This window comes from Oryx dammah, unplaced genomic scaffold, assembly GCF_014754425.2.
Source record: "Oryx dammah isolate SB20612 unplaced genomic scaffold, SCBI_Odam_1.1 HiC_scaffold_8, whole genome shotgun sequence".
NCBI classification, from domain to species: Eukaryota; Metazoa; Chordata; class Mammalia; order Artiodactyla; family Bovidae; genus Oryx; species Oryx dammah.
The window spans coordinates 7,895,044-7,917,385 of NW_024070192.1; the positions used below are offsets into that span (position 1 = coordinate 7,895,044).

The 22,342-nt window shown below is 55.9% G+C and overlaps 1 protein-coding gene and 1 long non-coding RNA gene across 3 annotated transcripts in view; both read right to left on the reverse strand.

Moving 5' to 3' along the window:
• The window catches only part of LOC120866788, a 9,431-nt gene extending 4,080 nt beyond the window's left edge, over positions 1-5,351 (reverse strand). For both annotated transcript variants that reach the window (XR_005721737.1, XR_005721736.1), the window contains exons 1-2: positions 4,540-5,351; positions 960-1,160 (exon numbers count right to left, since the gene is read on the reverse strand). This is a non-coding gene — a long non-coding RNA (uncharacterized LOC120866788). The remainder of the gene's footprint in view (positions 1-959; positions 1,161-4,539) is intronic.
• Positions 5,352-6,135: 784 nt separating this feature from the next.
• Positions 6,136-15,935, reverse strand: CYGB (cytoglobin). The gene is made up of 4 exons (XM_040244641.1): positions 15,631-15,935; positions 10,269-10,500; positions 9,826-9,989; positions 6,136-7,439 (listed from the first exon to the last, which is right to left on the reverse strand). The coding sequence occupies exons 1-4, from the start codon at positions 15,771-15,773 to the stop codon at positions 7,406-7,408; spliced, it is 573 nt and encodes a 190-aa protein (XP_040100575.1). The 5' UTR covers positions 15,774-15,935; the 3' UTR covers positions 6,136-7,405.
• Between the last annotated feature and the right edge of the window lie 6,407 nt (positions 15,936-22,342).

A 22,342-nucleotide genomic window follows, 5' to 3' on the forward strand; every position in this document is an offset into this window, starting at 1 on the left:
CCACCCCTTCATGAATATACATATACTACTCAACCCCACCCCTTCATGAATATACATGTACCCAACCCACCCCCTTCATGAATATGCTTTTAAAATGTCCCTATTTTTGCTGCTTTGGGAAAGATTCCCCAATGTTTCTCCTTACTTGCTGCAAGTAATAAATGCTTCCTTCTCCCGCTGTTTGGCTTGACTGTGTCTCTTGGCTCAATGTCCACCAAGTCGAGCCCAGTTTTCGAGTAACAAACTGCCTGCCTCTCATCCCTGCCCGGTTCTCAGGACTCCACCTAACCTCTTTCCCCAGCTGCGTTCCGGGCAGGGGGCTCCTCCGGACTCCCAGCCTGGCCCCTCTGGGGGCGACCCCTCCTTTCTGTCCTTCCTCCTTCTGTCCACCTGCCGCTGGTCTTCAGCCTCCACCCGACTCCGCTTTCTCCCCGGCTGTTCTTAATTCATTCAGGAATGTTTCCCAGCGTCAGCTGTAGCTGGACAGCTCTAAACAGGACAGAAGGGCAGGAAACACGGATCCTGTCTTCATTAAAAATGTTGATTTTTTTCCATCACGGATTTTGTGGGCATTAACTTCTATCTAAAAATATATATATATTGCAGGGGGGACTCTCCTGGTGGTCCAGGGGACTTTCCTGGTGGTCCAGGGGACTTTGTGCTTTCACTGCTGAGGACAAGGGTCCAGTCCCTGGTCAGGCAACAAGATCCCACAAATTGAGGGGCATGGCCAAAAAAAAAAAAAAAAAAGAAAGAAATGCATTAAAATTTGATTTATCTTGGGATTTCCCTGGTGGTCTATTGGTTAAGACTCCACACTTTCAATGCAGATTTGTTTCCTGACTGGAGGACTAATATCCCACATGGCTCTGAGTGTGGACAGAAAAAAAGGTTTCTCTTGATTTTGGGGGTTTGAGATGCCCTGTAAGTTTTGCCCTGGAGGCAAGTGCCTCACTCACCTCATCCTAGTCCGGCTCTAGGTTCATGCCCTCATGGCAGGCTGTGCAATGAGGGAAGCAGACAAGCCAAAGTGTGATATCAGGTCACGGTCAGAGCCGCGGGAAACCTGGACCAGGGCACAGAGAGATGGATGGGATGGGCCCGCTGCGTTGGAGAGGTGGCCAGGGAAGGCTTCTCTGAGATGAACTTTGAGCAGAGACCTGAGTGAAGGGAAGGACAGAGCCATGAGATGAGGCAGAGGGAAAGCACTGTGGCACAGGGAAGAGCAGGTGCAAAGGCTCTGGGGCAAGAATGAGCACATGTGCCTCTCAGGAGCACCAGGGAGGTGAGTGGGGCTGGAGCATGGAAACCGAAATGAGGTTGGAGAGATGGGCCCCAGGGTAAACGGTGCCATCCAGCAGGCCAGGCCAGAACTCTGCATTCTTAGTGTGACCGTGTGAAGCTGTGTGGGGGGGGGGGGGTTGGGGGGGGGGTTTGATGGGAGTGAGTGGAGGGCTGATACAGTCTTATTCATCCTCTGAGTGCTGAGTGGAGAAGACACCGGGGTGGGAGTGGAAACCTCAGGTTGGGGATGGGGCTGTGTTGGTTGCCTGGGAGAAGACGGTGGCCTCCTTCCCTGGGCCATTTCAAACTGAGGACCCAGGGACTTCTCTGGTGGGCCACTGGATGAGACTCCACACTCCCAGTGCAGGCGGCCCGGATTCCATCCCTGGTTGGGGAACTAAGATCCCACAAGCCCCAAATAGGCTCTCGTGTTGTAACTACTGACCCCATGTGATCTGGAGACTGAGCGCCCCAACTAGAGAAGCCTGCACACAGCAACGAAGACCCAGTGCAGCCAAAATAAATTTAAAACAAAACAAAACAAGCAAACAAAAAAACCCAAACACACAAACTAAGGGCCAGTCAGAATCTCCCTGGAAACATGTCTGGCACATGTGCCGTTGTGGAGTCAGCTGTCATCGACACCATGTGACCCGGACATAAACCATTGATTAGCACAAACTCCAAGAGGCTCCATTTAGGAAAGAGATCTCGGTGAAATCAATGCGAACCATAGGATCCCAACTTAACGTAAAACGCAATACATATATGGCAGGTGTGAGGTATGTCAGCACAGGGAAGAGGCTGCAAGGATTTAGACCAAAACGCTAACAGTAATGAATTGTCTCTGCTTGAAGGGATCACAGGTGACTTTTTTCTTTTGTGTTTTCCTTTCATCCCCAAATTCCCTGCAGTGATCATGTATTGTTTTCGTAATCATACAAAAACCCCCGCAAATGCTATTTTTAAAGCTACGTATAAAAATTTCAAGCATTATAAAATTTTTAATGTGTACAAAAGACATCTGGAAGATTGGGCGAGGGTGATGGATTCTGGGTGAGGCTACATTTTCTGAAGCACACTTAAATTTTTTGGTTTTTGCACAATAAAACTGTTGCTTTTAACAAGGAATGGTATTGCATGTTCTGTCTTTGGACTTACACGAGATCAAGGGCTCACTTTCCCACCTGCCCCTGGAGGCCCCTCCCCTCCCCTCCCCCCACCTCTTCCCCTCCTTCCTCCCCTCCCCCACCCCTCCTCACTACCTTCTCCCCACGTTTACATTGGAGGGATGGGTGAGACAGGATGGGCTCTGAGGACACTCTGGTCTGTGAGGATGTTGCTCCTTTCCATGAAACCAGTCCACCTGGAGGACCCAGGGCTAGGCCTGCCCACCTGCCCTTGTGCAGTTACTCAGGACTTATCCCTGGCTCTTGGTGGTACTTGCTGCTCCGCTATGGTCTAAGGGTGTGTGTGCTCAGTTGCTAAGTCATATCAGACTCTTTTGCAGCCCTGTGGAGTGCAGCTGGCCAGCCTCAGCCTGAGCAGGCGGGCCAAGTTATTCCTATTTTCCTTCCTCTGGTGCTCACCTTCCTCTGACTCTTTATTTATTTTTGGCCACGCGTGGCTTAGTTCCCCGACCAAGGATCAAACTCAAGTCCTCGGCAGTGAAAGCCCAAGTCTTAACCCCTGGACCAGTGGGCAATTCCCACTCCCTTGCTTTAGAGGAGGGAAATTTTGAGGCCAAAGATGAGTGTTTTTTAGTTGGGATGTCTTGAAGGATGTACTGAGAAAGGGCTGGGAATAGAGTGAGATGAACGAGGCACTTGCCTGGGACACAATATTTAAGGGTGGGAGCAGTAATCAAAGGAAATAAATACAATATTTTAAAAAACTTTATTAAAACAAAAATATCCATGATGAACAAAAAAATTCAAAATTTTAAACAAAGACAGGCCACTGTTTTTTTTTTCCTCTCCCCTAGCTGCGCTGGGTCTCTGCTCCTGTACACGGGCTTTCTCCAGGTGCCGCCACCGGCAGAACCACTGCCTAGCTGCGGCACCCGAGCTTCTGTGAGGTGGCTCCTCTTGTCTCAGAAGGCGGTCTCTAGGGATGAGAGCTTCAGTGGCTGCGGCACGGGGCCTGGGATCTTCCCAGACCAGGGGTCGAACCCACGCCCACTGCACTGGCAGGTGGATTCTCAACCCCTGGACCACCAGGGAAGTCCCTGTTGTTTGTTTTAGTAACCCCTGTGTGGCTGTTGTGTCTCCAATTAAGTGAGTTTATCTGTTGATGTTGGTAACCTAGCAGCTTAGGAAATGTGGGGCTTGTTGTATAGCCTTTTAAAAATTACTTTTTTCCCACTTGGGTCAAAACAGGGGAGGATATTTTCATAAACATACTTGGGGTGTACATTTTTTCTTTCAGCTTTAAGCTCGCAGAAGGCAATGGCACCCCACTCCAGTACTCTTGCCTGGCAAATCCCATGGACGGAGGAGCCTGGTAGGCTGCAATCCATGGGGTCATGACTGAGTGACTTCACTTTCACTTTTCATTTTCATGCATTGGAGAAGGAAATGGCAACCTACTCCAGTGTTTTTGCCTGGAGAATCCCAGGGACGGGGGAGCCTGGTGGGCTGCCGTCTCTGGGGTCGCACAGAGTGGGACACGACTGAGCGACTTCACTTTGGTTGGGGCACCACTTCCTCTAAAGCAAGGGAGAGGGAATTCCCCACTGGTCCAGGGGTTAAGACTTGGGCTTTCACTGCCGAGGACCTGAGTTCTATCCTTGGTCGGGGAACTAAGCCACGCGCGGCCAAAAATAAATAAATAAAGAGACGGAGGAAGGTGAGGCCCCAGAGGAAGGAAAATAGGAATAACGGCCCGCGCGCTCAGGCTGAGGCTTCTTCCCGCGTGACGTTCCGGCCTCGGCCAGCAGGGGTCACTGTGGGGCTGCCTCACCGGGTCCGCTTGGCAGGGAAGGAGACAATCCTCGGCACCCGCGTTCCTGACACCCCATCCCTCACCGCCAAGGGGAGCTGACCCACTTGCTCCGCTCGGTCGGCGACAAGGTTATTTCTCAGCACAGAGCATAGAACAAAACGTCAGTCACTGCTCCTGTACCTAGTAGCCCCCTGCCTCCAGCCTGCCACCCGCAGGACCCGGTGAGCCCTGCCGAGCATCATCGCCTCTGTTCAGACTTTTATCAGCCCCCTCCTCAAGCAACACCCCTCCCCCAACTATAAGGTGACTCACCAGTTGCCAGTGTCGCCTCTTTGTGGGGTGGGCAGTGGAGAGAATCTTTCTCCAGGGCCGCGTTCCAGAAAAACTCCCATCTCCAAGGCCCCTTCGCCATTCGCCATTCTCCGAAGGTCAAGAGAAGTGAAATGGGGAGGGGTTTTTCTTTCTAGAGACTACCCACTACCTCCGACCACAGATGCCCCTTCCTCTCTTAGTCACAGCCACTGTGGGGACCACAGCCAGGCGGTCCCAACCCCCACCCAGAGCCCTCTGGCTCTGGCTCAGTCTGAGCCCACCAGGCACCATGAGGCCTGGAACCTGGAAGCCTGGCAGTCTCTTCCAAGACTCGTCACTCATCTCAGCCAGCTCCTCGCCTACCCCCGCCCCCGCTGTCCTCTTTGTTGCTTCCAATGACCTGGCGGTCACTTTGTCCTGAGCATTCCCACGTCCCCAGGACCGTGGCATACATCCTCGGTCTCCTCATCCCTGCCTCACGAGACAGCTCTCATGTTCACTCCTATTTTAAATTAGAGGTGACCCATGGCTCGGAAAGTCTGAGTGACTTGCCCAAGGTCACACAGCGTAGGGAGACAGTCCTTGCAGAGCCTGGCGCTCTGTCCCTGGAAAAGCCTTGCCCTCCTCCATCCTCTCCACCCTGCACGCGCCTGCGTGCCTGTGTCGGTGAAGCGCCCAGCTCATTTTTGGCCCCAGGTACTGGTCTTGCTTTCTAAGAGCGAAATTTATTTATTCCCTGGATTGCTATCCAGCACCTCTGCTGTGCCAGGTCCAGGCAGTGGAGGCTCAGCCTGCATTCAAGGAGTTCACGGCCTGGGGAGACGAGACTTTCCTTGTATGTCAGCTGAATCTTCCCAGGCAGCTGGAGCCCTCCCCAGGGGCAGACGCTACTTCCTGCTTCCCCTGCAGCCCACCCCGGGGGTGGTGACCTCCCGGTCGCTCTGCTCCTCGGGGAGTTGTGCTGCTGACTGTTGCCGCCATCAGGGGTGGGAGCTGGGCAGGCCTGGCCTGAGGCTGTGGAGTGGGAGACAGAAGGGGCTGGGAGCTGAGGGTTCAGGGTGGTCCTGGGGGGATAGGGCTTATAAGGGCAGACTTTCCCAAAGGCCCACAGGCTGCCCCACCCATGAACCTCAAGGAGCAAGCAGGGTATGGGACATCCAGCTCAGGTCTGGAAGGTCAAGGCCTCGCCCTTGGCTTGCTTGGCTCACTAAACTAGCAGGATCCTTTCCGAACATCTCTCCCTGGAGTCTTCCCTCGCTTATCCTATCCGCACCAGGGAGATTTCCAGAACAAAAGGTAAAAAGTCCCCTGGACATTTTAAAACAAGCCTAAACTCCCTTTCTGCCCCACCCCACCTCTCAAGAGCCCAGCTTCCAGTCTGCAGCTCTGTGATCCCAACTGAACCACCAGGGGGACCCGCACCACCGTCCTGAGCCCCAGTCAGAGGGGCCCGTGACCAGCCAAAGCTGAGATGCAGGTGAGGGGGATCCTTGGTGGGGAGGTCACCTTCCAAGAAAAATGCCCCGGTCTTGAACTCAGGATGGGGAGACAGAGGCGAGGGGCAGATGGCAGGAAAAGACCAAATGAGCGTGCACAGACACGGGAAGAACGAGTCTGTTTAATGACACGGCTGGGTCTGGTTACAAATGCCAGAAACTACAAAAGGAGGACAGGCAGTTACATGGACGGCTGCACGAAGACGGGACGGGAGGAGGTGGGCAGGGAAACCACAGCAGCGAAGCATCCTTGAGGACGACACGCACAACCCAGGGGCACACATGGGTGGGGGGAATCCCCAGCAATGCCGACCTGGATGGACGGACAGGACCGACCACCAGCCAGCAGCCAGGCGAGGCAGGGGAGGGAAGGCCCGTGGCCCTCAGAGTGCCAGGACGAGACAGAGGCATCTGGTCCCATCACCACTGCCCTGCCTGGCAGACAAGCAGCCTGGATTCCCTCCCGCTGTCTTAGCGGCAAAGGCAGATGGAGCCCGGCATTCCAGGTTTCTTGACCACGGCCCCTCCCCTGCTGGCTGCAGTCACCCCGTCCAGAACTTCCGGCCCCCTCTGCCTGCCCCAGCCCATCTTGGAGCAAGTCAGGAAGCCACCTCCTTTTGTAAGGGGCAGAGGTAGGGCACGCTAAAACCTTTCTGCCTTGAGTGGAGAGCCGGGATGTGGGGAGCTGGTCAGAGAGAAGGGTCTGGGCTTTGCTGGCGAGCTGCGTCGCCCCCGCCCTGCCACATGGCCTTCTCTGTGCCTCTGTGGGACCCCCATCGTCTCTTCCAGAACACTCTGATCTCTGCCCAGAAGCTGCCAGGACCCCTCGGTGGGCAGAACCGAAGCCTCATACGTGCCTCTGGGCCCCACTGTACACATTATAAGATATGTATGTATATATATATATATATTTATATAGATTGTATATAGAATATATCTGTATATGCAATAGACGTGTGCATGGTACTCTAGATAAGTGATGCGGAGACCAGACCAGCGTGTGGCCAGGCAGATAGAAACAGGACTCCGTTCCTCGAGTGACTCACAGACCTGTCCCTGATCCCCGCTGGTCTCTAACAGTGAGTAGAAAAGCTAAGAAGGGTGTGCCCGGCTCTTCAAGGAGGGAGGGTCCCCCATCCCCACAGGCCACCCGCTTTGGCGCCCTTGGAGTCGGCATCCAGGTAGCCAGTATCACCTCCCGGTGGCTCCAGGGGGGACTGTGGCCCAGGCGGAAGCAGCCTCTTTCCAGGAAGATGAGTCAGGGATTCTTCCAGCTTCCTTGGCACCCAGAGATGGAGGGTCAAGGAGGGTCTTCAGAACTCGGCCTTCTGCTCAAGGTGCTGCCAGGGACGGGGGAGAAGTAGGGGGTCCTATGGCCCCGAAGAGGGCAGCGTGGCCGGTGGGCTGTGGATGAGACAGAAGGAGGTGACAGGTTACTAGGGCCTCAGCGTGGGGCCAGGGGACCTTCACGGAGGGGCCAGGGGTCAGGGACTGGTGAGACAGGCACTACCCTTCCGGAGACCCACGTGGGGCCCCTGAAAGGAGCCCACTGTACCCAGCTTCTAGGGCCCTCTTCTGCCAGGAACCTGCGGTACGACCTCTGCCAGCCCCCTGAGCCCCAGATCTTTTCCTCTGAATCTTGAGTCCTGCCTGCAACGCCCCCCTCCATGAGAACTGAGTGATGGAACTGCCTGAAAGTGTTTCACAAACCGCAAAGAACCGTACAAACATGGGCGCTTGTCCTCAGTTGTGAGATGCGGACACTCCCAGGTTGGCCTGTGGTACCCCCTCGGGCCACCCATGGGTGTCCCCTTTGCACTCACCACCCCCCACCCCTAGTGCCACCTCCTGACTACCCCCCATCAAACACACACACACACACACACACGCTCACACACCCTTAAGCAGAGACAGTTCAATAAACAGTGGCGTCTGGCCCAATACTGCGTCTCTGATAAGCGAGGCTAGATGGAGGCCTTCTAGAACTCTGCCCTGGAACTCCGTCCCACCCTCTGAACCCGTTTGGACTCAGCAGTAGTTGGGTCTGCAGGCCCTGAGCCCAGGGAGACACACTCTCTTGGGGGTTACATCTGTGCCCTGAGGAGACAAGAGTGTGGAAAGGGATGAGGGGATTCCCTCAGAAACGTGGGGTGCTGAGGCCCAGGAGGGCGCAGGGCCCCGGCCAGTCCCCACGCCAGCCCATCTCCATTGAGCCCACAGGAGCAGAAACGGGGGAGGCGAGAGATTTCGGCGGTTTCCTAATGTTTAGGGTTTGGCAAGATTTCGGTCCCAGGGGTCCGGCTGAGGCAAGAGAGGGGAGGCGACGGGGCTTCGTGTCGGGAAATGCTGTCCATGTGGTTCTGATTCACTCGCACCGGCCAGCTCTCTCTACCCGGCTCTCCAGGCCCCTATAAAAAAGCCCTTTTCTCTAGAAGCAGGAAGTCTCCTCTCCTGGCTGTAAACAAGCTCATCTTTGGCGGCAGAGCCTGCCTGGGGAGAGGCGTGGGAGGGCAAACCCCCTTCCCCCTTCTGACCCTCTCCTGGCCCCTCCTGGCCGCTTCCGGAAGCTCTGCAGGCCCTGCCAGCACCTCCTGAGCAGGTAAAAAGCCGCCTGCTGGCTTCCTGTCCATCCTCTCTGAGGTCTGGGGCCGGCCAGGGCCCAGCTGCAAACATCTGGAGCGGCCCACGGGCTGTTGCCAGCAGTCCCCGAGGGCTCTGCTCCCTCAAGTGGTACTGAGGCAAGGAAGGCAGCGGGAGATGGTGGGGGCAAGGGTGGTCAGTGGCAGGAAGGCCGGGAGGCAGGGCCTCGCCAGGCTGCCCTCGGAGGACCTGAGCTGCGCGGGGACGCCTGCGAGCAGAGGTCCGGCCAGCTCCGTGGGCCAGCTCCCAGCTTGGAGCCCCGGGGGGGCGGGGAGAACGCCGCCTCTTCCCTGGGAAACTGCTGGGACTGTTTCTCTCCAACGCGTGTCCCGAGCCTCTGGCTGACCCCTGCTTCCCATTCCCTTCCCGCCCCCGCGCCTCTCCCCACCTCCCGCCTCCAGCCTGGCCTGGCCTCCGCCCCTCCATTGAGCTCCCAGAGCCCCAGCCCCACGGGGGCCCAGGGAGGCTGGAGTGTTCCCAGCCGCCACGTCTGGGGGCCAGCCCTCCCCGCGTGCTCCAAGTCAGCTGGAGTCACCCGGAGGCCACTGGCCACCCTCTCGGAGCCCGTCCCCAGGGCCCTCACCCCAGAACTGGGAACGTGGACTCCGGAGTCAGCCCGGAAGCAACCCTCCCCCACACCCGCCCTGCTGGTGTGCGTGGGAGGGACACCCACATTGGCCCCGAGTGGGCTCGGCACGTGCGTGCATCCCCGTGATTCTCCTGGCTCCGGCCTGCGTGGAGGCCAAGGCGGGAGGGAGCGCTGCTCAGCACGAGATGAAAAACAGCCCCATGTGCTGGGTACCCAGGGAGGAAGTGGCCAGAGCTGGCCTGGGCCGCCTCTGGGCCTGATGAGCCAGCCTCCTGCCAGGAACCTTCCGAGCCTCTCTGCCTGGGGCAGCCTCGGTCTTGGGGTGCTCTGCGTGCCCCCCACTCAGTTCTAGGGGAGGGGAGGCTCTGCCCAGGGAGAATCTGTCTGGGGCCCTTGGCACGAGTGGGCCTTTTCCTATCATGCCTGTTCTTCTCTGTGTCCACCCCAGAGCCACCCTCTCTGGGAGTGTCCCTGCCCTGGAGGGTGGTCAGCCCCTGGGTGCCAGGAAAGGTGGGAGGCTGGGGGACAGGGGAGGACACAGCAGAGAGGCTGCCTCCTTACGTGGTGGCGTTGGGGACCTGCTGTACCCAGCCCACTTCCTTGTAGGCAGCGGTCACGTGGCTGTAGATGAGACCACGAAGCTTGGCCCAGGCTCTCTGCGTCTCAGGGGGGAAGTCACTGGCAAATTCCTCAGCGATCACCTCCAGGATGACTCCAGAGAGGATCTGAGAACGAAGAGAAGGCAGTGGGGAGTGAACCCCAGGCCCCCCCGCCCCCTGGAGCCCGCAGAATCCTGTGGTTGGCTGAGGGCATCATTCAGGACACAGCATCTGGCAGCTTTGGGAAGCAGACACCCTCAGGACCCAGCCCCACCCTGCTGCCCCTCCAGGGGACAGCCACGCCGGGGAACGAGGCTGGGTGGCACCCCCGGCTGTCGCCGACCAAGGGGCTCGGGAGCCGAATGGGGCTTGGCGTTGGGTGGCAGCACCCATCCAGGGACCCACCTTGAAGTACACGGGTTCCACCTTGTGCTTGAGGGCGTGGGCTTTGCCCACCAGGGCGAGCACAGAGGACACCTTCTCGGGGTCGTGCAGGTTCTCCACCACCGTGTTGAGGGCCCCCATGACCCGGCAGGCATGCTTCCGCAGCTGCGGGCTCCGCTCCATTTCCAGGGGCTCCTCCATGTGCTTGAACTGGCTGAAGTACTGCTTGGCCGATGGGAAGTTCACAAAGAACCTGCGGAGGCGGCGGGTGGGCGCTGAGCAGGGGGTGGCCTCAGGCCCCACCCTGCAGTGCCCGGGTGACGGGGGCGGTGCAGGGAGGGCCCAGGAGGGGCAGCAGGATGGGGCTGGGTCCTGAGGGTGTCTAGTTCCCAAAGCTCCCACAGGTGGGAGAGGGTGATGGGGAGGAGGCAGGACCCACTCCCACGCCACCACCTGCAGCCGTCCCTCAAACACCGGCCCTTCCTCTGGCCGAGCTGGTTGACATGAAGCCCCTCCCTGGGTCCCGGCCTCTTCCAGCAGTCAGATCTGCACGTCCTCTGCCAGGTCTCTGCCTTTCTTGCTCCCTTGCCTCTTGCCTTCTTCCCAAACACCACATGCTTTTCAAGGCCTGCTCCAGTCGCAGGTGAGAGGGTAAGAGCCTGCCTTCTGGGAATCACGGGCTGGTGTTGATCTGGGGGACAGTTAACTTTTGTGAGCCTCAGTTTCCTCATCCATGAAATGGGCGTCACTGTTCCTTTCTTGAGAGTCCTTGTAGAATGTTGGGAGGAGGCAATGAGAGAGCTCCCCGGCACAGTGTGGATGCAGGGTGCTCAGTGAAGGCCTTTGTTATGATAAGGTCAGAGCTCTCTTCCTAAACAAAGGAAGGCCCCAACTATGACTTAACTCCTGTCACGGAAGGGAAGGGAAGAAATGAGACTCAGTACTCCCAACGCCGCCCCTTTCTTCACTACCCCGTCCCTCCTCAGCCTGCAGTAAACAGTCATCGGTTGATTTAATTAAATATATCGCTTGATGTCACCTGCCTGGTGTGGTTCTGTAAGTCCTTCCCGTCTGTCCGTACACCTGACCTCTCCAGCAGACCCGTGCACACCTTGGGGCAGACCCCAGGGTGATCTTCCCCTTCCTTCTCGGGTTTATCTGCAATTGTCTGATTCCTCTCAAATATCACATTCACTATGCCAGAGTCCTGGGTTCGATCCCTGGGTGGGGAAGATCCCCTGGAGGAGGGCATGGCACCCCACTCCAGTATTCTTGCCTGGAGAATCCCCACGGACAGAGGAGCCTGGAGGGCTACAGTCCAGGGGGTGCAAAGAGTCGGACACGACTCAGCACACAGTACGTCACATTCACTGGGTCGCTCTCCCGCTCAGAAACATTCCATTGCTCACCACTGTCCTACCAGACACAGTCAAAACTCCTTAAGATTCCAGACTTCTTAGAAACTGTCCCACACCTGCTTCTCCAACATGGGGTCCATATTCTGCCCCTATGCTCCAGCCCGACAGCTTCACTTAGCGTTGGTAAAAGATTCCTCGGGTGAGCTGGCCTGCCCTTCCACACAATGGACCATCTCTCTCCTTTCCCTGTGTCAGTCGGGCCTCTCTCGGAGCACACAGCCCGGCCCAGGGTGACTGTTTTCCTTCCAAGGCCATCAGTGGGTTCCCTGCCACCTTTCACGGCTTTTTCCCTTTCTACCCGTCTGGGTCCCATAGCCCCAGAGCAAAGCCCAGGTCTCACACACCCTCTGACCCTTCACCCTGGCCCAGGGCCCTGTGGTTTGCAGGATGATGGTGATGACATTCGCGTTCCATCTCCCTCCCAGTAGGGACAGGGAGGTATGTGGCCGGACTCGATCAGAACTTATGTAACTCAACTGAAGCCTCAGGAAAAGGACGGACTGTCTTGGACCTGTTTTTTTCAGGCTGTTTTCACACCTTTGGAGTGTCCCCCTTTGTGATCAGAGAGAACTGGTAATTTGCTAAAATGACCCTTGGGGCAGGTCTCAGATCTGAGAGCTGGGATAGATGCAGGGAGAACAGCTGGCCCCCGCCACCCCTGCAGGCGACGAGACGGAGGCTGGCGGAGGAGTGACCGGGGCACAGTCCACATGGAGAGCTGGGAGGGCCCCTCTCAGAGGCCAAGTGTGACCTTGGGCAAATTGCTTCACAACCTTCTGTCTGCAACAGTGTGAGAGGAGTCCCCGCACCCCTGCTCGCTACTTCACAGATACACTGGTGAGGACAAATGAGGTGATGGGTCTGAAAATACATTGGAAAAAAGCATCATAGTGAAGGACAGCTATGAAAAACGCAATCTGGCTTTAAATGGGGAATCTCTGACTTTGGAGATCTTACACGGCAGTAAGAATACTAATTTCTAACAACATGAAGAGGATGTCCACTTGTTGGGGTTTCCTTTAATGCCACAATCAGGTGGGTGTTATGACGAGGAGGTAACAGGGACTATTTATTGAGCACTTACTATACGATCTCATTAATCCTTGGGATACCATTCTGAGGTTGGCACTGTTTTTATCTCCATATCCTCAATGAGGAATTGCTGCCCAAGGCTGCCCAGCGGAGTGGGTGGCAGGACCAGGAGGAGCAGGAGCAGCTCCCACATTGATGACTTCCCCAGTCTATCTCAGAGGCTGCTCTGCTGGAGATGGTGGCCTGGGACCCAGTGGGTCCGCTGCCCAACAACACCCAGCGCCACGTTACAGCCCCAAGGAAGGACGGTCCTGCCCGGTCCCTCTTCTGAGCCATGAGAGTCTAAGGGCCTGAGCTCTGCTCCTTCATCCTGGGGTCTCTCCTGGGCCCCCTGTGTTTACTCCTGACCCTCTCAGTCCTGGCCTGCGCTGCTGCTGGGAGAAGCCTCAGCGGCCAGCCCTGGGAAGTTTCTCAGCTTCCAGAGGCATCTGGGCTTCCAAGAGAGCCTGAAATAGGCCTGTCTGCGTGAGGGGGAAGGCGGCAGTTACAACTGGGAGGGGAGCCCTCTGGAGCATGGGTGCTCCCTCTTGGTCTCTTCCAGCAGGGAGAGGAGGTGTGGGGTCTCGGCGGCCCCTCTGCTCCCTTCCTTGTGGCTGCTGCCTCCTCAGGGGGTGAGACTGGCTCCAGGGCTACTGTCTGGGGCTCCACCTGGCCTGTGGATGGTACGTGAAAACAGGAGGTGGTCAGGACAAAACGGGGGGCAGGGGTGCAGGATCTGAGGAGGGGCCTGCCCTGGGAAGCTTATGTCTTGCCCCCTAACACCGCCCACCCTGGGGCAGACAGCAGGTGCAGGAGTGAAAGAAAAGGGAGGTTGGCGGGACGGGGGTGAGGGAGGGTCTGCTCCTCCAGCTTCTCTCCCAGGCTGGGCTGGGCTCCGGGCAACCGAGGTGGGGTCAGGTGAAGTGTAGCCGGGGGTTATCAGCAAGCCGGATCTAACTGCTATCTTGGTCTTCTTCTTGGTTACTTGTGGGCCTGGGCACTTGGTAAACATCTCCCCAGCCCAACCCAGTCCCCTCTGAGAAACTAGCTCCCCCCAGGGAACTAGAGGGGCACAGAGAGAGAAAGAAAACCTTGCCAAGAGCTCAGACCCTCCAGAAACACCTCAGGGGTTCAGTTGCTTCCTCGGCAATTCCTCACTCCCCTTTCCTGGGGAAGTTGAGTGGGATCCCAGGAGCGGAACTGTGCACACATCTCCTGTGCTGGGCTCAGTCGCTCATTCGTGTCTCACTCTTTGCGACCCCATGGACTGCAGCCCGCCAGGCTCCTGTCCATGGGATTCTCCAGGCAAGAATACCGGAGTGGGGGGCCGTGCCCTCCTCTACATGTCCTTATTGGCAAATGGCAGGGTGTAGGGACAAAAAATAGCCATGGTCCTGTTAACCTCGCCTCATTTCCTCCTGGTGACCTGTGTGGGTATCCGCGTGCATCCTGAGGCCTCAGTGCTAAAAGCCACCCCCCCTCCCGGCCTGGATGCCGTCTGGTGCATCTGTGACCCTGCGACCCACCATGTGGGTGCTCGATGGCGCAGAGATGCACCTCCCATGTCTGATGGCTTGGGAACCTGAAATCACCTCTTACTTCCCCACCACCCCGGCTGTTTCTGAGCCTGGGAGCAGCCCAAATAGCTGTCTCTTCCTTGGGCGCCCTCCTGGAACTCCTCAAGAGTGCTGCTTGCTCTTTTTTTCTCCAAAATCTGTTTCTAAGTTGGAATCAGGGCACATCATTATGGAGCTGGGTAGGTCCCAGGCTTGGGGGAGGCAGAAGGGAGAGAGTGTGGGAGAAAAAGAGGAGCCAGAGATGGGGCCAAGCCTGGGAGACAGGCATGCACTTCAACTGTCCTTTCCAATGGGAGGTTTCACCCCATCTTTAAACTAAAAGACTGCCCTGATCTGTCCTAGATTTGATAGCTTCCCTCTGCCAAGGACAGAGAGTCGGGGGGTGAGTGTGGGTCTGGGGCCTCCATGCCTGCACCCCCCCAGGGACCAGCAAGTGTGGGAAGAGAGCAGTGATCTGGAGCTGGAGTCAGGTACTAGCTTATGCAGCTGGGAATGGCATGCCTGTGCACTGACTGGTGTGTAGGAGTGTGAGTAACAATGTCACTCTGTGTGTGCATCCCTTGGGGGCATGTGGTTCCTGAATGACCCCTGAGCCCAAGACCCATGACATTTCCTCCCCTGACCTGGGGTTCAGGATGGGGCCCTGCCTCCTGAAGCTTCTTCCTTTCCCTCCATCAAACTCAGCAGGGCCTGTATCCGCAGGGACTGTTCACTTCTCCGCTCACCTGCACCTCAGCTGGGAGCTCCCTGCTGGCCCGGCCCCAGGGGCAGGAAGGGGCCAGCTGGGAAAGCGGGACCTCTGGGGTCCGCTTCTTCTGACCTCTGTTCTTTTGCCCTTTCCGCAGCCCTTTCAGGTCTCTGCATAGGGGAAGGGGCTGAGCTGGAGAAAGGGGTTTGCTTCTCTTTGTCCTCCTTGGCTGATCCTCAGTTTTCTTGTCTTTAGAATGGGGAGCCCCCATGACCCCTATTGGAAAGGCCATAAAACGTGTGTCCAAAACAGCTGCGGGTGGCTGAGGTAGGCAAGGCTGGCTGAACCAGGAGTTCTGAGGCCCGGGAGAGGAGGGGGATGGAGATGCCTTCCTTGTGTGTCTCGTTCCTAGTTCCTGGGGAGCCCCTCGCCCAGAGCTAGGAAGGGCTCGGCCAGGGCTTCGCCCACCCCAAGCCGCCCCAGGCTACCCGCAATCCCCCGACCGGCCCGGGCCCCAGTCGCAGCTGGGAAGGTGGCGCCCGAGCTCGGACCCGGGCCGAGCCCGCCTCTGCCCGGAGCCGCTGCCGCCGTCCCTCCTCCGGGCCCAGCCGGGCCGGGGCGACACCTACCTCACCAGGATGGCCACCCCCACGTCCTCGCAGTTGGCATAGAGCCGGGCCCACGTCGCCTGCACCGCCTTCCTCTCCGCCTCGGACAGCTCCTCGCTCCGCTCCCTGCGCTCAATCTCCATCTCGCCCGGCACTTTCTCCATGAGCAGCTCCAAGCCCAGCCCGGCTTCGCTCGGCGGCGGCGGGGCGCGGGGCGCGGGGCGCGGGGAGCCGGGGCCGGCTGCGTGCGCTGCGGGCGGGCGAGTGGTAGAGCGCGCCGGAGGGAGGGAGCGTGTCTGTCTGTGCGCGCCGGGTGTGTGTGTGTGTGTGTGTGTGTGTGTGTGTGTGTGTGTGTGCGCGCGTGTGTGTAGGGTATATGTGCAGGGGGCGGGGGACCGCGAGCGGGGGGCGGGGATGTGGTCTTCTGGAAAAAATGTGAAAAAAAAAAAAAAATCCGCTCCAAACCCCCAAACGCGTGTCCGTGAGCCAATTCCGGCAAGGTGAAGGCTGGGCGGGGTAGGGGCGACGCGGCCGGCGCCTGCCCGCCCTCCAGACCGGAGTTTGATGGCCGGGCGTGGCTGGGGCGTAGGTGTGGCGGAGGTACTGGGGGTCCCGGAAGAAGGGGGCTGGCAGTCACCCGGGGCGGGGCCGCGCGGGCCGCACAGGAGTGCGCCGCTCTGGCGCGGGTCTGGGGGCGTGTGTGCACCCTTCCCGCCAAGGGGAACTGACTCTGAGTCAAACACTCCCGGGCATTTGCGGCGTGGCCGCGAGCCCGAGGGGGCGGACGCGAGCCCCTCCGGCAGCGCCGCGGTGGGAGCTGAGCTCCGGCTCGACTCCCGCCTTCCCGGAGCCAGGGGGGGGCCTGGCGCCACCCCCAGCGCTCCGGACCCCAGACTCCGAAGGGTTTGGGACTGGGGTCATCTCCGTGCTCCAACACCTTATAGGAAAACTCCGGTGCGGGGACAAGAGGGCGGCTGTCGAACTTGAGCGGCCAAGAGGCCTGACCCCTCTTTCCTTCCCGCCAGCACCCCTCCCCCTCGGTGCACGCACGTGGCCTCAGAAAGAAGGCCCTGGAGGCCCTGGGTGACTTACCAATGACCCAGGCAGGCCAAAAACTGGCACTCCCCTAATGCTGGCCCTGGAGGGACAAAGTGTAAAGGAGAGGCACCCGACTGGGCAAAGGGGCCCTGTGGTGGGGATGGCAGGATGTCAAGAAGTCCTGGGGAGGGCCAGGATGCTGGAGCCATCTCAGCTGCCAGGGCCTGGGTTAGGGAGGGGTTCTGTGGGTGGAGAAGACAAGTCCTGGTGTTGTAGCCACGTGTTCCGGGAAACAAACTCACTCAGGACAATGCAGATAGTGGAGTGCAGTTTATTACACCGGCGGGCCCAAGGCAGAGTCTCCTCTTAGCCAAGGACCCTGACCAGTTTTTCTGAAAACTTTATATACCCTAAGTGTATGTGCCCAAACCCACCTCCCCAAATTCCCTCAAACTAGTCTGAACAAAGGAAAAGAAAGATACAATCAAAGTTAACCCGTGATTCATATGCCTGAAGCCTAAGTAATTAAACACTGGACAATTATCAATAGGCCTGTGGTCACACCCCAATAAGCATAATAGAATTTATGATTCTATTTGGTTACACAGATAATTAAGGTATTCTCTTAGGCAACAGAGAATCTAGCTATGAGCCCTGGGGTTCCATCCAGGGGGCCTGGTTTTCCAGTTGGTATGTCATTTCCACAGATACTGGGCATATAGCTCAAAGTCCGCCGTCCGGCCCAAGATGGAGTTCTGCTTTCAAGATGGAGCCTGTTCTGTCTGTTTCCTCCTTCATTCCCCGCTCTTGATGCTCTTAACTCATTGTATGAGCATCATTCATAGGGATATACTGCACCCTGACTCTCCAACCTCCAATTTGGGAGAACCTTTGGGTTGGTTACAAAGTTCATAATACATTGTAATATAAGGGTCCGCAAAGCAGACCTATCAGGGCAACTATAACAATGGTAGATATAGTTTTCCACCAATCACCCTTTATCCAAGATAGGACCAAAGTCCAAAAAGGAAGGTTATCATCAGACATAACTTTTACCTGACCTTTCATGTCATCTAGGGTGGCTGATATATAGCCAGATAAATCAGGAATAAATACACAACATTCAACTTTAATTATAGCACAGGTCCGTCTTTGTACTGAAACTGTGGTTAGTCTCAAGACGATACCAGCAAGTCCTTGTAGCAGCAGTTGATTGTAGAGCTTCATCTCTATTTCTTCTATAAGATGATTGTGGTTTCACGGGGCTCAGTGGGGTCCTTTTGTGTAGTCCGCACAGCATCCTCCGGGTCTGCATGGTATGCTCTCCTCACCCTCCTGTGGTGGATCCAGGGAGTGACACCTGAAATTTTAACTGCAGTCAGGCTGGTTAGAACAACAGTATATGGACCCTTCCAATGTGGGGCCAAGGAGTTGTGTTTCCAGTCCTTGACCACACCTGATCCCCAGGCACAAATTCGTGAATCTGTTCCCCAAGGGGGAATGGCACCCTTTCTTGTACAAACTTAGTTACCTGATTTATTACCTTACCCAGTTGTTCCATCTGCTGTGAAATCTCATCTCCTCTAACTTGAGGCAAATTTGTTGACACCTGTTTTATTATGGGAGGGGGTCTCCCATATACAATTTTGTATGGAGAAGAGCCACGGGACTGTGGGGTCATCCTGAGTCTGAGCAGAGCCGTCGGAAACAAGCCCACCCAGGAGCAGTCAGTCTCTAAGATCCACTTGGAGAGTGTCTCTTTAAGTGTCCGGTTGGTTCCTTCCAACATCCCAGGACTCTGGGGCCTATATGCTGTGTGTAATTTCCACTTGATGTTTAAAGTTTTGCTTACTTGTTATACTAAATCAGCTATGAAAGCCGGGCCATTGTCCGCTCCAATGCTGGAAGGAAATCCATATCTGGGAACTATCTCCCTAAGCAGGCACCGGGCTACTTTTGATGCTCAGTCCGGGTAGGAAAAGCTTCTACCCATCCCGAGAACGTACATACTATGACCAGCAGGTAATGGTAGTATCGGCAAGATTTCATTTCAGTGAAGTCCACTTCCAGGTGTTCAAAGGGCAGTGTGCCTTTTACCTGAATCCCTGGCGGTTTCTGTCTGTGCCGAGAGGCAGCCTTGATCTGTGAGCAGGCAGTGCAGTTCTGAGATTTTGTCCTTTTGACAGCTGGAGGGCCTGGATTAGAGCATATAGTTCGGCCTGTTGAGCGGACCAGTGTGATGGCAGAGAGCTAGCCTCCACGATGGTTTCTTCCATGACCACTGCATATCCCAACAGTCATTGTCCTTGTTTCACCGGGCTGGTGCCATTGGTGTACAGGACCAAATCTGGGTCCGGGATTGGCTGGTCTCTCAAGTCAGGCCTGCTGGCATATTTCCTTGCAATCATGTGAGGGCCCACCTTCTCCCACAAGAAAGAGAGTGGCCAGATTCAGAACCTGACAAGGCTCAGTAGTAACATGGGGGTTCTCACATAACAGTCCCTGGTATTGAGTAATCCGGGATGTTGACAGCCATTTATGGGGGTCCCCTCGCAGGAGAGTGTTGACCTCATGCAGGACTTTTATGAACAAATCTTGGCCCAAAGTCAGCTCAGTTGCCTCCCAGACCAGTAAGGCAACTGCAGCAACTGCCCATAAGCATCCCAGCCACCCAGTGTCAACATTGTCCAGCTGATTAGAGATAAGTCACTGGTCTGTCCCATGTCTCCATAATTTGGGACAACACTCCCATAGCTACCTTGTCCTTTTCAGTCACATAAAGAGTAAATGGCTTAGCAAGGTCTGGCAGGCCTAAGGCGGGTGCTGATGTAATTGTACCGGGTTTGAGTTCTGTTACCAGTGGGACTTGTTTTGCAAGCCTGATTGGGGGGCCTTGCACAGTCTTTCGCAGAACTCAGAGGGTGATTTGCTTTCCCTTTGAATCACTTTGGAGGGTTTTGCAATACTCATAGCTTTTTGGGCTCCCCTCTTGAGACCTCGTAAAATAGCCGCCCGATACATCTCCAGGTGGCCCCTCCTTTCCTCTGTGTTACAGTCCCAATCGGGCCTCTCATCGGGGTGGCTAGTTCTGCCCACCACTGCGGGTTTGCAATACCCTCAGGTGCCATTTCTCTTAACCATTTTCTGGCCTCAGGATCCTGTGTCTTTCCTCAGTGCTGAAAAGGGAGACTAGTAGTTGGATTATGTCAACCCGTGCAGGGCGGTGGGTTCAAAAAATAGTCTCCATTAGCCTAATCATGGCTTGTGGCTCCCCCAAGTACAGTGGAGCGTGTCTCTGCCAGTTTAATATATCCATAGAGGAAAATGTCTAGTAATACTAGGCTACAGGGGGCTGCTGGTAGTGCCCCATGCGTCCTGAACTGGAGGCTGTCGTAGCTCTCTGAGGGGCATCTGTAGTGGGCTTCTTTCCCCCTGTTCCTTGGCGGAGCACAGCCTCTGTCTAATTGCTGTGTTTTCTTCCCCCTTCCCATCAGTACTCACCGGGAGAGGTGGATACAATCTAGAAGGTCCAGCTGAGGTGGAATTCTGGGAGCTCTACGAACGGTGGCTCTATGAACTCTGGGAGAGCTGGCAGAAGAGGAGTGGCTGCTGCAGGAACTTCACCTGGCCCTGGATCGGGCGTTAAGGCGGCCTCCGGTCGTGGTGGAGCACTGGGCGGCAGACGAGCCATTATCCAGTATGGGGGAGGGGTCAGGTCATCCCTGTCCAAATCCTGTAGAATTTACTTTTTTATCATCAATTTTTGTGCCATTAATATTTTTCCCTTTCCCTTCTGGATACAGAACCTTGTCCAAGTAGGAGGGTCTTGAGCTAACCCTAGCCATGAGTCAATATATGGATATTGATCCGGGTGTCCTGGCTCTCCTGTGACTACTGTATAGACTGCTTCCACTATTTTTAAGTTCACGGTGTTCTCTAGCGGCCATCCTACTCCCACAGGGGCCATTCGACCTCACAGAGTATGTGGGGGCAGTTAGGCTTCATCTTCACCCCATAGTCTCCTCCAAATCCCTTCTTTAAATTTTTAATCATGCACTCCAATCCAGTTGCCTCAGATTCACTTCCCCCCATCTCGCTTACCTTCTCGGACCTTCTTCTACTTTTCCTTTTTGTTCCGTCTACGAAGTTCTCAGCACCCTATGTACTTCTGATATTTCCACTCAATGACACTTAAATTGCCAGTCTGCCTCCTTCCTAACTGGGGTGAGAAGAGCCTTACCTGCCAGATCCCAGAGGGAGAAGGGGGATTGGCGTGCCTTCACCTGCCGGTCAGCACAGCCGAACCAGAACACCACGTGGGCCAAGGCTGTTTCTCCCTTAAAGTCCATTCTGCCTTGGTGGGCTTGATCAGGTGCGGATGAAAATACAGATGGGTTAAATATCCCACGTCCCAGGCCGTCTCCAGAAAAGCCAATTCATACTCACTTATGTATCCCCCTCCTTCTAGCCTGACAGTTCTGAGGGGGTCAAGAATTTCACAGCAGATGGGACACCTCCTTGGCAAGAGCAGAATACGAGCACACAAAAACCAAGTTTCTTCTCCTAAAAATCCCCTGGCAATTGCTTGGTAATAATTTTCCCCAAGTCGGCGTGGACACCACCTCCTAAATGACCTTCACAAATTTCCTTCCTAAACCCTAACAGGCTCGTCAACCTGTGTATCAAGCAATCGTTGCCACCTGCCTAATCCAGGCTCCTGTGGGTCTGTGCCCCTTCTAATCCCTCCCAGGGGGGTGATCAGGCCCCTCTTCCACCCTACCGGGTGGGTTCCTCCTCACCTGAGTGCTCAGTTCCCTTGCTGCCGTCCACTACCTGCTAACATGAAAGGTCCAGGCATTGAGAAGCAGAATTCTTCCAGAAGGGCGAGGCGTCTTCCCCCCTCTAGAAGATTCGAGCCTCGAGGCTTCAGAGTAGTCCCAAATGGGACTTGTCTCCTCAAAGTGAGAAGTTTCCCGGCCCATGCACCAAATGTTGTAGCCACGTGTTCTGGGAAACAAACTCTCTCAGAAGGACAATGCAGATAGTGGAGTGCAGTTTATTACACCGGCGGGCCCAAGGCAGAGTCTCCTCTTAGCCAAGGACCCTGACCAGTTTTTCTGAAAACTTTATATACCCTAAGTGTATGTGCCCAAACCCACCTCCCCAAATTCCCTCAAACTAGTCTGAACAAAGGAAAAGAAAGATACAATCAAAGTTAACCCGTGATTCATATGCCTTAAGCCTAGGTAGTTAACAGTGGACAATTATCAATAGGCCTGTGGTCATACCCCAATAAGCATAATAGAATTTATGATTCTATTTGGTTACACAGATAATTAAGGTATTCTCTTAGGCAACAGAGAGTCTAGCTATGAGCCCTGGGGTTCCATCCAGGGGGCCTGGTTTTCCAGTTGGTATGTCATTTCCACAGATACTGGGCATATAGCTCAAAGTCTGCAGTCCAGCCCAAGATGGAGTTCTGCTTTCAAGATGGAGCCTGTTCTGTCTGTTTCCTCCTTCACTGGTGGGCTTCTCAGGGAGGTGCGATTGGACCAGAGGTGGGGATGGTACCTCTGAGAGCCACCCGTACAGTGGGGGTCCCGCCTCTGACTCCCAGTTGAAGCCAGAGGCTGCAAGCATCTGAAAGCTGCGAGGGCACTTGTTGGGTGTGTCCACTTCTCCCTAAGGCTTCCTG